At 41.4% G+C, this 15,402-nt stretch overlaps 1 protein-coding gene across 1 annotated transcript in view; it reads right to left on the reverse strand.

The window, feature by feature from the left end:
• Positions 1 to 14,996, reverse strand: part of ANKH (ANKH inorganic pyrophosphate transport regulator) — a 47,859-nt gene extending 32,863 nt beyond the window's left edge. Inside the window, exons 1-3 of the mRNA XM_009288088.1 lie at positions 14,868 to 14,996; positions 8,742 to 9,033; positions 227 to 345 (exon numbers count right to left, since the gene is read on the reverse strand). Of these exons, the coding sequence (XP_009286363.1) occupies positions 227 to 345; positions 8,742 to 9,033; positions 14,868 to 14,996 (540 nt within the window). The remainder of the gene's footprint in view (positions 1 to 226; positions 346 to 8,741; positions 9,034 to 14,867) is intronic.
• Between the last annotated feature and the right edge of the window lie 406 nt (positions 14,997 to 15,402).

Raw genomic sequence — 15,402 nt, forward strand, 5'->3', positions numbered from 1 at the left:
AGGTTTTTTACATTTGTCATGACCTCTGGATGTTCAAAGTCCACCCAGATGCTTTTTCCAGGTAGCAGGAGATGATGTGTCCAGGTATATCCAGAGCTACTGCTTGCAAAGAACACACCTTCCTTCTGCACACCTCCAGTTTTCCATCAGGTAACAGACTTTGTGAACTAAGGTCACTGAAGAAAAAAAAAACCCATTAAAATTCAGTTCTGAATCAGGCACTCACCATGGCATCCATAAAAGGGAAGGCAGCAAGATAAAGGAAGGCCCTCCGAGTTTTACTTCCTACTGATTCATCCACATGGTGCAGCTTATTAATAATGTAATACCCCAAATCGCTATATGCTGTAAAGACACAAGAATAGGAATGAATAATAAAGGTTACATATGGACTCTGGGTGAGATACTCAGAAGTACCTGAAAGACTGTGATGCTAGGAGCTCAGACATGCATCCACTTAGCAAACAGCTGCAGGGGCTTCAGGATATTATAGCCTCACGAGCTGCTGTTTATGACTAAGGAGTGCTCTCATGGTTCTTTTTCAGGTAACCTTTGGCAGAGGAGGGATAACAAATGGCTGGGTTGGGATATGGGTATAGTAAGTGCCACATCTGTTTGCTAAATGAACACACTGGTACTCCAGAAAATCTATTGCTCTTTCATTAACTCAAGGCTCTTTGTTAGAAAAGCTGTTTTCACCAGGCATTGTGTATTTCATGGGATGCAGTACCTTATAAATGCTGAAACCATCTATTGCCACTGCATTCTCATGATATTACCTGTAAACCTGCCCAAAGCTGTAAAACGATACTATGAATTGCAAAGGCATGCAACAAATCACACTCATTATGCTTCTCCCTTACTCCACCTAACGATCAGCTCTGCTGGGACTTGTCAGGGCATTGCGCCCTTCACTGTACAGTCTCTGGTCAGCCTCAACCAGCCTTAGTTTCCTTCCTTATCCAGAGCCGGCATCTCAGGAGCCACAGGTCGGAAAAGGGCACTGCTGGAAATCAGGGGGTTGCCACTTCTGGTCACCAGTGTTATTTTGCCATGCTGTTTCAACCCAAGATAAGAATTTTTAGTGTTGGGCAACACGCCTCTTGCCAGGTCTCTCTTCCCAAGGTGCTGGGTTGAAGACAGCACAGAAGCAGGGACTCACCACACAGCTCTCTAAAGAACTGCTTACATCTCTGTTAGTACCCATGTTATCCAGCTGTTTTAATAACCCCAGAGTCCTCCACATGACCAGGAATAACAAAGAGCTATGACTGGAGTCTCTGAACTACGGCGACTTACAAATATGCACAGTTAAATAATCCAAATAGTTTTTAACTTTTTATAAACTGTGTTCTAGACCTGCATATTATTACTTAGTTTCCTCCATACACTTGTAACAGCAGTTAAAAGAATGCTTAGGTTGTAAAGTCAACCTCCCAACACAACTAATGGCAGAATTACTTGTGCCTGGGGAATCTTACCTCAGTTCTCTTCCACTTGTGTCTTTTCTAAGATAATGATTTCAAATGTGAACATCTATCTGATTTTCCATTTATAACAACTCTATTATCATTGTACAGACCTTCATATAGGGTATTTCAGGAAGCTTATCCTTTTCATGCATGCAGGTCACATAATCGGATTGACAAATGCTAACACTAGTTGTCCAAATAAATCTTTTTAGCCTAAAACTACCTCTCATAACTCATAAACAGTGTTTCGAAGCAATTAAAGTGGAGTTTAAGTCATCATTGTTTTGTGACGGCTTAGGGATACAGCAGTTAGATGGTTAACAGGACTGAAAAAGACTTTTTCAGACCGAACAAGACAGTGTAAACAAGGTGGTAAAATAGAAGGAGGTGGTGTGACAGCACTGGGAACAGGCACGAGCCTCATTCCAGATAACCAGGACTGCCCAAAAGATGCTAAGATGTTAAAAACTTTCCCTTTCCCTATGCTGGTCCCTACCTATATGTCTTTCATCTGAACTACGACTGTTAGTCTCGCAGTCTCACAGTTCACCCAGTAATCCCCAAGTTGCTTAGCCATCCTCCTGAGGCACTCCCAGCCTTGTTTCCTTTTGAAGGGGGTTGGGGAAGAACTTTAAACCAGGACTCCAACCTTTCCTCAGTTCAGGCAGGCCAGTTTAGTTCTTTAAGTGTTCATGTGCTTGTTGCAGTCCAGTCACACATCAAGTACAGCCTCTTTTTATTTTTGCATGAATACCCATTCACCAATTTTCACTCAATATTTTGAAAACTTTCTGTTATACAAGGATTTTTGCATGGTAAGTCCTTGTGGAAAGCTGCTTTTACAGCAGGGCAGTACATGGATGTTTCTGAATTGACTTATTTGAATGAAGGAGAAGTTTGGAAGGCACATGAGGCAAGCCACCTGTGAGGGTCAGATTCATCGAGCTCTCTCTTAGGTTCTGTTGAAGTTGCTTTACACTTCTCCCGCACAAAAAGTTAAACAATGCTGCAGGAAACACACCAGCCTTATTCCCCACATGGGGACTGACAGAATCAAAGTCCAGGTGCTGAGGAACCTGCTTCTGTGGAGGGGCCTCCACCAGCAGTGCAGTGCTGGGAAGACAGCACGCTGCAAAAGTCACCCTCTGTGCTCTCCATGCACTTCACCTGCTCAGCTTCGCCTGCTTTAAATGAGACTTTTAAAGTGTTTAGAAAGTGAGTGATAAGTAACTTCTTCGGCTCTAAAAGCCATTGAGATGTTCAATTTTTTTTAAATTTTTAAGTTTACTATCACAGAAGAATTCACAGAATCAGAGGGGTCAGAGGCTGAACTACTTTCACTTCTAGGAACAGACAGTTCCTCACAGAGTTGTAGTTTATTGGCAGGGCAATCTCAAGGGACTTATACCACCAGAGCCCACAGCACCACATTTTTACGATTTCTAAGGATATCAGCACTGTGCTCTGTAAGCTTTAAGATTCTTTTTTCTCTCCCCCATTCAAAAAAAAAAAGTCTAACTGAACTTTTTAATGTGATTTTGATTTTAAAATCACAATGGCTAAGCTTAAAAGCTAGTTTTAAAATAGTCAGCTATTCCACATGTCAGTGAAAGCACACAATCACTTTTGCTGATGTCCATGAGTGTTTCCATCTTCAGAAAGAAGGACTCAGCAAGCTGAGATTTACTGACAAGTATACAAGCATGTGTCTCTGAGCTGTGAATAAAGCAATTGCTGATGCAATTAGAACTTAACCTTGGCCAACTTTACAAACTTATTATGAAGCATCGTACAAAATTAATAACACAGACAACAGAGCTGAAGAGTATTACATGAATCTAAAGCAGATGGCTCTTCCCATTCCTTGCATCATTTCAACCAAAACAGAGTCCAACTCCAAGACAAGCTGCCTGTTTGCTCTCCTCTAATACCTCGTTTATTTTGATATGTCTATGGATTAGTTTTGCTACAGAATTTAAGCAGGAATTCTTGCTTTTTGCTTTTCCAGTTGAGCTTTAAGACCCAGAAGCTTAAGAAATGACTCTGAAAACTGCATACCTAATTGGATCTCCTCTTCCCTACACCAATTTCTCTAACAAGCCCATTGCTACCACATAAACTTCAGACATTCTTAAAACAACTGAACACGTTCTTAATGATGCCAGCAATCTCAAACGAAGAGCTGTACCGTAGTCATTTTGGAGCTGTCTACTACCCAGCATGTTATACTTACATCATAAAGAAAACAAAAAGAAACCCTCATAGGAAGTGATACCATTTACTTCCAGACACAGAGCTACATATGTCAGTATTAGCTTTACTGGAGGAAAAAAAAATGCAAAAATGTTTTTGGGTTAAAGTGTGTTCTTTTTAGATGCATTCCATTTTCATACTTTGCTGCCAGTTTTAAAAATGAACTTGGAGGCTTGAGAAGTAAAAATCTATTCTGCTGCTTGTCAGAAAGATGGCTCACATGGCCAAAACTGGTGCCGGTCAGGAGTTTGTTCAGCTAAGTGATTTGGGCAGAGAAGAAAATGCCAATTTGAAAAAAAAAAAAAAATTGAATGGCAAATCTTCCTTTGGAGATGGCACAGGGTACATAGATTTCTTTATGTCTTTGACTAGCCTGACTTAAAGCAGAAGCAAAAGCCTGTGTTCCCCTTGTGAAAGCCCAGATGATCAGAGTGTTTTAGGCTTTGTAATTTTTTTGCTCATAGTAATAAATAAATTTTTAAAAAAGCAGCTTAGGAGCATCTCAATGCAGACTGATTACTGCAATCATATTTTTCTGTGCTCAGCTCTAGTTCCAAAATTGCATTAGTTGATTTTCCCAAATCTATCAATGACCGTTGGTCTCTGAAATATCTTTACGTAGGCCAGCATCTCGTAAGTCTCAAAATTAGCCTGTTTTAACTAAAAACCAATCATTGCTATCCTAAAATCCACAAATGCTTTGGTCATAGGCTTTCTTCCTTCTTCCTTTGACCTGAATACCTTGCTGATAAAAAACTGCCCCTGTTGTGGGAGAAGACTTGGGGCATGGGGAAGCATGTTACTACTTTAGCAATGGCCATCTGAAGATGCTGAAGTAGGACAAATTTTTAATGAATAACATCTTATCATCTTTTAGAATGAAGAAAAAAAAAGCAAGCCTGGATTATATTCTGATTTGTGTTCCTGTGCTATCGTCTTTTTCCAGGGCAAAATGTTTAGTACGAGCCTGTACAGCGGGCATGTGGGAACAAGACTGACTGCGAAAAATAGCTCAGGTTGTCAAAAGCCACTCTGTAACTCCTATTCTCTAGAAAATTCCAGTAGTGTTACACTGGAAATGGTGGGATTACATCTATGTCTCGCTTCTTATGCAGATCTTTCATGTACATGCAGTGACCATGCATGTGGGAAGTTCAAAAGAATCAGTGGAATTACTAGCAACTGCTAAAGTTTTCCCCTGTGCAATCAGTGCAGGGAGTGGCCCATGCCCGCTAGCCTGTCAGTAATAAATTGGTACAAAACAAATCACTCGCATGTTTTGACCATCCTGTCTGCTATAGGTTTGCCTGGTTACTAAAGTTCCAACCTTTTTTTCCTGGTGATGACAAACGATCCATCATGTAGTTTTTAATCAGGTGTAGTGGGCACCAGTTAAGGATGTCTACTTAAGCAAACAGGATGTTTCCCCAAAGTAACTTCTGCCTTGTCATTTCCAGAACCTCAGAGAGCTGTGGAAAGTAATATTAATATGCAAAAGGAAATAAACTTTCTCAGCATACTACTTCTCAGTAAACTAGCGAAAAGCTGAACAATGCTGTTTTATTGCCAAAGAAAATGTGCATGTCTTCCATGACACTGGTGTTAAAAGGACCCACTTAGTATGGCGGGCTTACCAGCAACACCATGAAATGCATTACGTTAGCATAATGTTATATAAATGATTTCTCTCCTCTGTCAAGCTGGCAATTTAGTAAGATGTCAAAAATATGCACAGACAGGCTTGGCATCTTGAATCCCTTCTCTTACAGCCCAATATTCCCACCAAAAGCCAATCTCTGAAATAACGAGGCACTTTAGACCCTCGCTACTTAGTGAACTTCCCACCAGGAAGCCCTAACTGGCGGGAGTAGCTGCCCCCAAAATAGCACAAAGGAAGGAAGGCAGCACATTATCTTCTATTTCCAGATTGCAACTGAAACAGCAAATCCAGGAATACTGTACCGACCAAGGTTTGCAGCAGCATTATAAGTGGGATGAGAATATGGTTTCAAATCCCTTTGGTCAAGGTCAACTTGTTTCTTGGTTCTTACTGCTACCTGTACAGGGGAGTGATAGGAACTGTTGGTGAGGACTTTGCAGACATTCATGGGAATGTGGTGGGGTGATGACTTAGGGACCCAGAGCTTGCAACTGTGAGTTCAAGTGGTTTGGCTCAGCCAGTCACTCCCACAGAGGATTGCGTTAGCCCTGGTGGGGCAGCAGTAGCGGGGAGCTGGTGCTGAAGCAATGAAGCATGAGTCAGGTGGGTGAAATGGTCTGTTTTGATATTTTAAATAACTAGAGGCTGCTGTTTGTGAGGAGCTGTGTGTGCAGACTGCAAATAGTCTCTATCACAGTTGGAAATGTGGTGATTCACTGTGGTCACTGTGTTTCTACCACCACTTGTTTTCTCCCTTCTGACTTTTGGTACTCCTCCTTATTTCATTGGGCTTTTTGTTCCCTGTTCCTTCCTGGGCTTCGACAGTCCACGGCAGACAGTCATGTCGTCTTCCTTAGCCCCATATACATGGCATGTGGAAGAAATTCAGTCCCCTGAGCGCTGTTTGTTTCTCTTTTTCATCTGCTGAGCATCGGTAACCTGTATTTGTGTCTCCTGTAGGTAGCCTGTGATAGGCTTGCAGCTGCTGGGGAGTAGTTGCAGGTCCTAGGAGGCTGCCTATCTGTCACTGGACTCCTTCTCTTCCTCCTGGTAGGCAGGTTGTGCATCTGTGGGTCAGAGAAGAATAATCAGAATTTGAAACAGGTTCAAAGGAAACTTGGAACATAAAACTTGGCAACATCACCCAGGGAATTGGTGCTAGAATCTGACTAACTCCATTCTCTCGGGCAGTCTGCCAGTCTCTGCTGTGGCCTTTGCATATTTTCAGGCATAGACAAGTTAAAATACTAAAAAATATTTTGCAGTCTGCAATATCTGTGAAGCCCTTTAATTCAGGACTTTACAGCATGGTGAGTACAGCCTTCCTTTTTCTTTTTTTCCCAGTATCTGCAGAGAGGGCATTTCAGAGGTTCTGAACTCAGCAGGGCTCTACTTCCAGGCAAAGGCAAGAAACTTATCTGGCATGTTTTCCAGCAGTTGCCCCAAACACCTCCCTTCAATAAGAAGTCCCACATGGAAAAATCCAGCTATATCTTTCACCTGGAAATTTGATGATTATACTTTTTCTTAATATCTATTGTAGCTTAAAATAAAATGTTGGATGACTAGAAAATATTTCTTTATCCAGCTGGCAAAGCCAAAAACTTTGACCAGCACTGGCAGGAAAACAAGTGAGCAACTAGAAGAGCAGCTCTGGGGGCTGAAGAAACGTTCCAAGCAAAGAAATATGAGAGCCAAACGTACAAATGGCCCAAAGTTGAGCCCATACTGACTCAATACAGCAGCCTCAACTGTAAACATATTGAGGGAGTGAACAATCAATACCAGTGTATTAAATTAACTTGAATGCATGGAGTCAGCTTATAAAATTAGCAACAGCTTACCCCTGGCACAGAGTTGCCATGGCTAGTGAGCCGTTACTGTAAGCATTTATTATGACCGTAACATGGAGTAAAGGTAAACAGCACAGGGCTGTTTTATCAGTGGTAGAATAAGAAACATGATGGTCAAACAAACTGGAGTGCTTGGGAAGCACATAAAGCTGGTGAATATAGCTGGTAGCCTGTTAAAGGATAAGAGCAGGGGGCATTCCTATTTACCAGATGGCTCTGGTACCTACATGGGCAGGAACTGAAGTAGTCTACTCCTATTCTATTCTATTCTATTCTATTATTCTATTCTATTGTAATTCTGTTCTACTCCATTCCATTCCATAAGCTGACTAGCAGCACGTGGTGCTCTTGAGATACTAATAGCCTGATAATGAATGGTGCCTCACTTCCAGGCCACTCTGTAATTTCACAGCAATTCTGGATATTGCCATCACACTCACATTTCCCATCTTTCTGTGATGGAATGATCCCCTACTGCTGGTCATCCAACTCAACCCTATTGCCTGTCAACCAACACATGCCTCCATAGGCTGTTGCATTACCTCCCTCCTCCCAACCCTTAGAGCTCCCAGCTTTTAGGATTTTACCTGTTGAATGCAATGCACTCTCTGCTTCTTCCTCCAGCATCTCCTGTTCCTCGTTGCTGAGGTCCAGAGGTTTTGGCTCTGTAGGATGAGCCAGAAGATGCAGAGAATCTGGTGCAGTTCTTGGAGAGGATGAAGTTAAAGTCTTCCAGGTCACATGGCTTTTTATTGCTGTGGCTGATGCTTGGGTTGATATCCCATTTCTCCAGGCTCTCAGAAACTGGCAAATTCTGTGGCTGCCTTACTTTTTATGTTCAGTTCATATCTGGTTGTGTATTTTCTTTGTTTCAGAGTACACTCAGGGAGCTGGTCTCAGTTTGGCATAAAGTGCTCTTAGTAACTACTTCTCTTACAGATTAATTATTCAACAGAAGTGGATGATGACTAGCACTAGTAGAGAGTAATACCTGATATTTTAATGAGGATGCTGGCACCTACTTGCTTAGAGTTTTGTACTGTGAGGTAAGTGCAAAGGGATAGGTACAGAGGGAGTACACCGACAATGCCACCAAGTTCTGACAAGCAGCCCTACCAAGCACACCTTGAAGTCCTGCTAAACCCATTCGGGCAGATACTGCTAGTTGATCATCACTACCTAACAGTAAGACTGAGCTATCAGCTTCATGCAACCTATCAACCTTGCCAAAGTTTTGCTCACACACCTGACTGAAAGAGATCAGCAGCATGTTTTGCTGCCAGGCAGGAGAGCCCTGGGGGTGGAATCTGCCACTTAACAACCTGTTTAAAAAGTCATAAAAATTGCATGGATGGGCATGATATCAGTCCAAGAGATTTAATCTCTTTTGCAACTCCTGTTGCACTTATAAATGAAATCTTAAGCCTACATATTAATCAGTTTGAAGAACAGGCAAAGAAAGCGAATTAAAAGACATATTAATTAGACGTGAAGTGACCTTACCTATTAAGGTATGAAATACAGCAGCTACAGCGCCAGCCACAACCATGCACAAAACTGCTTTGGTCCTGTCTCGCTTGCTGTTCACAAACACCAGACCTACATTTTTGAAGTCACTCATCGGACCCGTGAAGAACTTCATCAGGGAGTATGCCAGCCCATAGCTGGCCAGCATTTCCACAGCATCTTCCTTGACAGCAGCAATGCCCCTATTCAAGGCCTGTTGAAACACAGAAAGAGCAAATAATGTAGCACATGTGGAAGTGTACCAAAACCAGTCTTCTGCAGCCGGTTTCTGAAGGAACAAGCAAATTCAGCTCTCATTGTTTTCACCCCAAGTTGGACCTTATTTGTCTGGGTTCAGCAGCAGTAACTTGTGACTTGTGACACAGGCAACTTCATAATTTCATATGGACAGTAAATTAAAGTCAAGAAGACTTGAAGATAAGGTAAATATCTATTTCTAAAGTATATAATGGAACTTCTGCTATACCAGAAGTAATTTTCTTTCCTTTTTAGAGTAATTTTATGACCTGCTAATAATCACGGATGATACAAGACCATTTAAATGCCACTTTGAGGCCTCAGCCCTGAACTGAACAAAGCACAGTCCCTGCAGGCCACCTTTACAGGTAAAAACTCTGACATTATATTCTGAAATTTCAGGAGCTCAAACTTTTTTTCAGTGTAATGAGCTCTTCACTACATCCCATGTAATTGTTGTAAACAGCTGATATTATTCTATTATGTTTATTATGAAACTAGGCCAAATATGCACATGACTAAACATAACTGTTCTCCTTTCATGTATTTCACAAGGTTCTGATCCTATATTCATTTATATCTCCTTGTAGCATATTTAAAAAGAAATACAGCACATGTATTTCAAGACATATTCAGGTTCAACTAACCTACTAATTCATTCTAGGTCCGTATTTAGGAAATGTCTGCCAATGAATCACTGAGAATTAGATGGATTATTTTTATAACTAAGGTGAACCATAGAAAAAATGTGTAACGTTGCTTCAGATTCCAGCTTGCACCAAAATGCTTCTAAAATATTGAATAAAAATGACAGAATGATAAATTTTATCTTCAGTGTGACAGCATCAATCATCTGGTACACCCAGCAAACTGTTAAAACAATATTAGAGTCAAAAAGCATGAAGGATGAAATACGACTTGTTTTCAAAAGTAGTTAGTTCCTATGGGTTACAGCTGATGTGTGCTGACAGGGCCATGGCAATGAGGCCAACCAGAAACACCTCGCCAACCCACCCTCCAAATCTCAGTCTATCCACTTACACAGCAGTTCTAATACCACTTTTTCTGAATGAGCAAACCAGGCAGAGTATCATCAGGTAATCGTGGTGAAGTCCTTCGATTTCAAATGTAAGCATAGTCTTTTTGTTGCAGTCTTTTGACTTTTTTTTCCCCCTTCCAAAGACCATATAAGGAAGCGACTGCCATTAACTTCAAAAGAAACCACATCCCCATAGCAGAAATAAGCATTTTTCCTACTGTTCCCCACTCTTTCTGTGAGATGTGCTTAATTTTTGAAACTAAAGCTGCACTGTCAACACAGCAAAAAGCTATAGAAAATACCAACTTCTCCATCCTTGATATCTGCCAAATCCCTCTCTTGCAACATGCTCTGACCTGAACACTTGAGGCTCCAAATGCTTTCATCTGTCTTGCTCTTTGTACCTTCCTGAAAATACCATGTGTTAGATATGAAATATCTGCAGCTGCTATATGCAACCTTTTCTGGGATATAGATAATTCCATCTATTGCACTGGTAAGAGTTCAAATTATATTTAATCTGCAGATGCCAAAACCACTAGTGGGTGCATAAAACCGTACTCAATTTGTGGAAAAGACCGCAGCCTCTGAAATGAATAGTTAAGTTTAGCTGTCTTTTGTGATGATGCTTGTGATGATGTTGTAATCGATATCAAGGTGTATACAGAGTTATAATCTTTTCATTTAAACTTCCTAAAGATGCTGAATCTCCCTGCTGCTGTTGCCAGTAATAGGCAAAAAGCCTTAGATTATGCCATATAGAGGGTTCCTTGATCATGGCTTTTTCCTCCTCTTTTCTTTTGTCAACAGCGAAATATTTCTGGCAGCTTCAATTTAAAGAGAAAGCTAACCAATTTCAGGTAGTCTGGTTTAACGCTTCTCGTTACATGTAAACAGCTGAATTATTTCCAGCACAGTTTCACAAGCACAAGTCCTTCCTTCCTGGTTTGGACAACTACTGAATACCAGAGCCTGTGGAGGATGGTAATCCACTTCTAACAAGGTCCCTGGGATAAACGTGGCTTTAAGAAATCACGTTCTGTCAAGAGGCATGGCACTATGATCCCTCTGCAGAGAGACAAATCTTTGCTGAGCACAGTCCCCAAGCCAGTGAAACTAGCTCCGTGTGACTCCGGCCCCAGGGTTACTAAGTTTTCCACCTAACTAGGACAGACAGAAAGACTTGAGCACTCCTCTTTCTTTCCCTCTCTGGTTTTACAGGCTGAACTCTGATCTCTTTTGTATGAAGAAGTGACAGCCAAGTAGATACTTCTGACCAATTTTCCCCAGAGACACACTGTGTACCAGGTAAGGTAACTGGCAAAATCCAGAAGGGACTTTCGTAAGAGGTATGTTGCCATTAATTTCTACTCCTGTGGAATGGTTGGCTGACATGATGAAATACTCTAGAGGCTAGCCCTGAAAAAGCAATCCTCCTAAATGCTTCTTTGGAAAGATCCTTAGGAAATGAACAGTCAATAGGGCTGTGTACAGATTGTTTAGCTTCTGTAGCTTTCTTTTTCCTTTTTCACTTTAAGATGACAAGGCGAAAGGTTCTTCATCCTCAACTTCCAAACACTATACGAGAACTTGTGTAGCTTTTCTACCCCATATACCTTAGAATATTTTTGCTACTGAAGCTGCTGATGTCATATTTAGTATCCTTAAACCCACAAGAAATCTCAGTTACGTGATAAAGCTGCTTTGGAGTGCAATCTGAAAGACAAAGGCACTTGATCTTTCATGGCATGCCAGCCACGCAGTTGGTAATCTTCCAGTCTATTTTCCTGTTAGATTTCCAATTAAATCTCTCATAAAGGAAGAAAAATATAAACCAGGGCAAGGTCTCCATTTTTTTATCTGACTCTATTTTGTACACTTTTTGTGTGAAGAAAAATCAATAATAAAACTTCATCAGTAGCATCTGTATTCCATGTTTGTTTCACACACAACAGAGCATATCTCTACAAAGATTTGTGTAGCCTGTCAATGAAATCACACAGAACTAGGTTGTAATAACAACAACAACAACAACAACAACAATACTTAATATGAGAAGTCAGCTTGATCACACATATTTCAGATGCCATCCTACTTTCAGCTGGCTTATTCACACCAAACTTGAAGGGAGAACTAGGAAATCCAGATGCTGGAAGAAAGACTATTGGTGATGGCACCTTCTCCTGAGTTTTTAATGAACAGCTAACCTAATACAGTAGTAGGTGAAAATGTCACAGTAAATTGCTATTCATCAAACGCGATTAAAACAAAGCCACTGACATTGCTGACCTTTCTTTTAGAAATAACAAAAAAGTGCACAATACTTCCAGGCTGAGCATGATCTGGTAGGTACATGAACAGGTTAGTTGAAGTAAGTCATATTCCTAAAACACTTCTCAAAAAGGCAGGCACCAACATCTACAGCTACTTCTATGTAATGTCTTCTATGACACATTATGTTATCACTAGAAAGAACAAATCTTTACTATAGAACCCGGTAACAACCCCTTGAGCCTTTTTTTATGAATAATTGTGTGCTGTCTCTAATGTTCTCTAAAATCAGAGAGAACTAGCATTTTTAAATTCCCACCCAAAAGATTCAAGTCGGAGGAATACCAAATAATACACTTAATGACATTTCAAGCCAGTAACCACGTCTTTACAATTGGGTACTGCAGCTGGCTTTATCCTCTTAGAAGGAACATATGAGACCTCTATCAAATTTTTAGGACATGCATAATGGATGAACCCAACAAACCTTTGCATGCAAAGGCAGCAATTTAAAAAGAAACAATTGTGAGAAAAATGTCAGGGGTCTAGCTTGTCCTATTTTGCATGAGCTTTCAGCACTATTCACTAATGTTGGCAGAAAAGGGTTGGTTCCAATCTACAGCTATACACCTCTGTTGCCAAAAATTCAAAGTCCGTCTCTTAAGCTGGTTTTATAGAGTTTGACCATTTCTCACATGATCCTCCCCTCCCAGAGACTACTGGATGACTGATGTTTTACTTTGTATTGGATTAGACATATAAAAGCATAAAAAAAATCCACTGAGAAAGCCACACCTATTGTGTATGTTTTCTTCTGCTTTTGAAAATGTTTTATTACCTATGTACTGCATAGAATTTCAATAGTCTACATCTAACTAGAAGGGCACGTTTTCTACTTCATTTGAAGTTAACTATTGACTATGCAGTCAATACTTGACCAGTGCATGTGTTTCAAATAAAAGAAGTAAAATCCAAGAAACTTAATTCTTGTCAGTCCTCAATTTTGCTTATCCTGGAAAAGCATACTGTGACCTAGTGAAAGCTGGCATGTTCCTATGGCTTCTTCAGTTTGAAGCTGGGATTCTGCCTGAGCTGTTTTCAAGTCTGTCCCAGCTAGTTATCTACCTAAGGGTGACATCAGAAACCTGCTCAATTTGGCACTAACTTGGCCAAATGTATGTTCTGTTCAGCGAACATTTGTAAGATGTTCCCCCTCCCCCTACATCTTTCTTCCTACCTGCCCTCCCCCAAGGAAATGGAAGAGAGCCAAAGTATCCAGTTAAAGAGCAAGCTGACGTAGGGGACAGTCTTTCTCCTGTGTCAAATAATCCTGATGATTGTTGGCTGAGTTTTCATTTACTAAATCCTGTCACATTGAAATCTTCAGCATCAAATGTACCAGCTGGCTCTGGCTGTTCTGCCTCCCCCTGTCATCAACAGCACTGCCAGAAGGACACCTGACAGATCCGATGCTCTATAAGCATGGCATAATCAGACCACTGTGTCAGTGCTACCTGAGTGTTATCCCATCTGCATCTCTGCTTCTGGCTGGGTTTCTCGTAAAGGCAGGAGCCACTGGTAGGCAGTTTGAGGGAAATAGCTAGTGCTCTGTGCAAGACTTCCATGGATGTAGACATAGAAGTGGGAGAAAAAGGGGTAAAAATAGCACGCACACATTTATTCTGTCTCAAGAAGATTGCCCAAACATAGCGTATGAAGAGATAGCCCTGAAGGGGTAGAGGGAGTCTGACCTTGTAGCTTGAAAATGATGACTGAGGAGTGTTCATTGTTTTGGGCCTTTTTTTCGGTTTGGGTTTTGTTTTGCTTTGTTTTGCAATGCTTTTACCCTAATTCAGTATCTCTAATTTTTGGTCAGCATCTGTTGTAGATCATGTGTCAGATGACTGAAATGCCATCTGAGGTCAATTCCTATTAGCCCACTATTAAAATACTTGACTTCCCCCCTGCTCCCTGATTAAAGCTGGCCCTAAGAGAACAGCTAGTCACCCCTGTCCACAGCACTGCAAGTGCTGACAGTTCAGTTCAACCCACTGAAATAATCCCAGTCCCCAGCAAGAGGCAGCAGCCCTGACTCCCAGTCTGAAGGAAGAAGAGATACCCATCCAGAGAGAGGGACATCTAGATACCTCCATGGTATCCTTTCAAGAGCATTAGGACTGCCCTGAAAATGAGAGCTGTAGTTCTGTCTCTTGCTGCTTCCTAATTCAAAAGAAGCTGGAAATGCAGGGCAGGTGTCACAGCTTTACCTTAAAAAAAATGTTAGTGTACCAAAATGTCAATCAAATTTACTCTGTCTGCTTAAGTAAGGAGAACATGGCCTAGAAGAAAGGCTGGGCTGTCGGGGAGCTGGAAGAGTAGTTACAGCACACTACCCTAGGGCACCTACTGCCTGTGTGTAGATTCATGAACAACAACCAGCAAAACAAGGCAGAGAATAATACAAAACCCACAGGTGACTGCAGAAGATAATGGCCCAGGACCACAGGAAAGAAACCAGACTCAGTGAAGCCAAAACATGCCTCATTTAAAACTACATTTGACAAAGTGCCAGAATATTTATGACAGGGAGCAATCTTGGAGGGGTGAATCAGTTGCTGCAGATGGTTGCCCTCCCGCAGGACGTGGAGAACACTGATCCCAAAGCCAAGAGAGCTACGAGCCATGACGGCGGGAAGCCCTTCGGGACGTATTCCCCGGGTAGTATCTATTGAATGGGGATGGCTGACACCTGTATGAAGGAGACCTAGACCACCGCCATTAGCTGTGGAGAAACCCATCCCCTGAAGTGAGACCATAACCGTTAATTTTTCCTGGCCTTTTTTAGGCAAGGAGTGCTTGTCAGGGCACAGGACAGAAGCAAAATCAACATGTCAGAGATATTCCCCTGCATTATGACTTCCCTGGTATCCTCTGGATGATGCTAATCAATTGTCCAAAATGTATTTAAGGTGAAACTCGCAAGGGAATGCTTTGCTCTCATGTGAGCTTTTAATTCAGGTTTCCCTGGAGCTCATCCACAAGGGTGAGAAGCATTTGTGGTTACGTTACAGAAGTATGGCTAACTCCAGG

The sequence above is a fragment of the Aptenodytes forsteri genome, unplaced genomic scaffold, assembly GCF_000699145.1.
Source record: "Aptenodytes forsteri isolate BGI_AS27 unplaced genomic scaffold, ASM69914v1 Scaffold27, whole genome shotgun sequence".
Lineage (NCBI taxonomy): Eukaryota > Metazoa > Chordata > Aves > Sphenisciformes > Spheniscidae > Aptenodytes > Aptenodytes forsteri.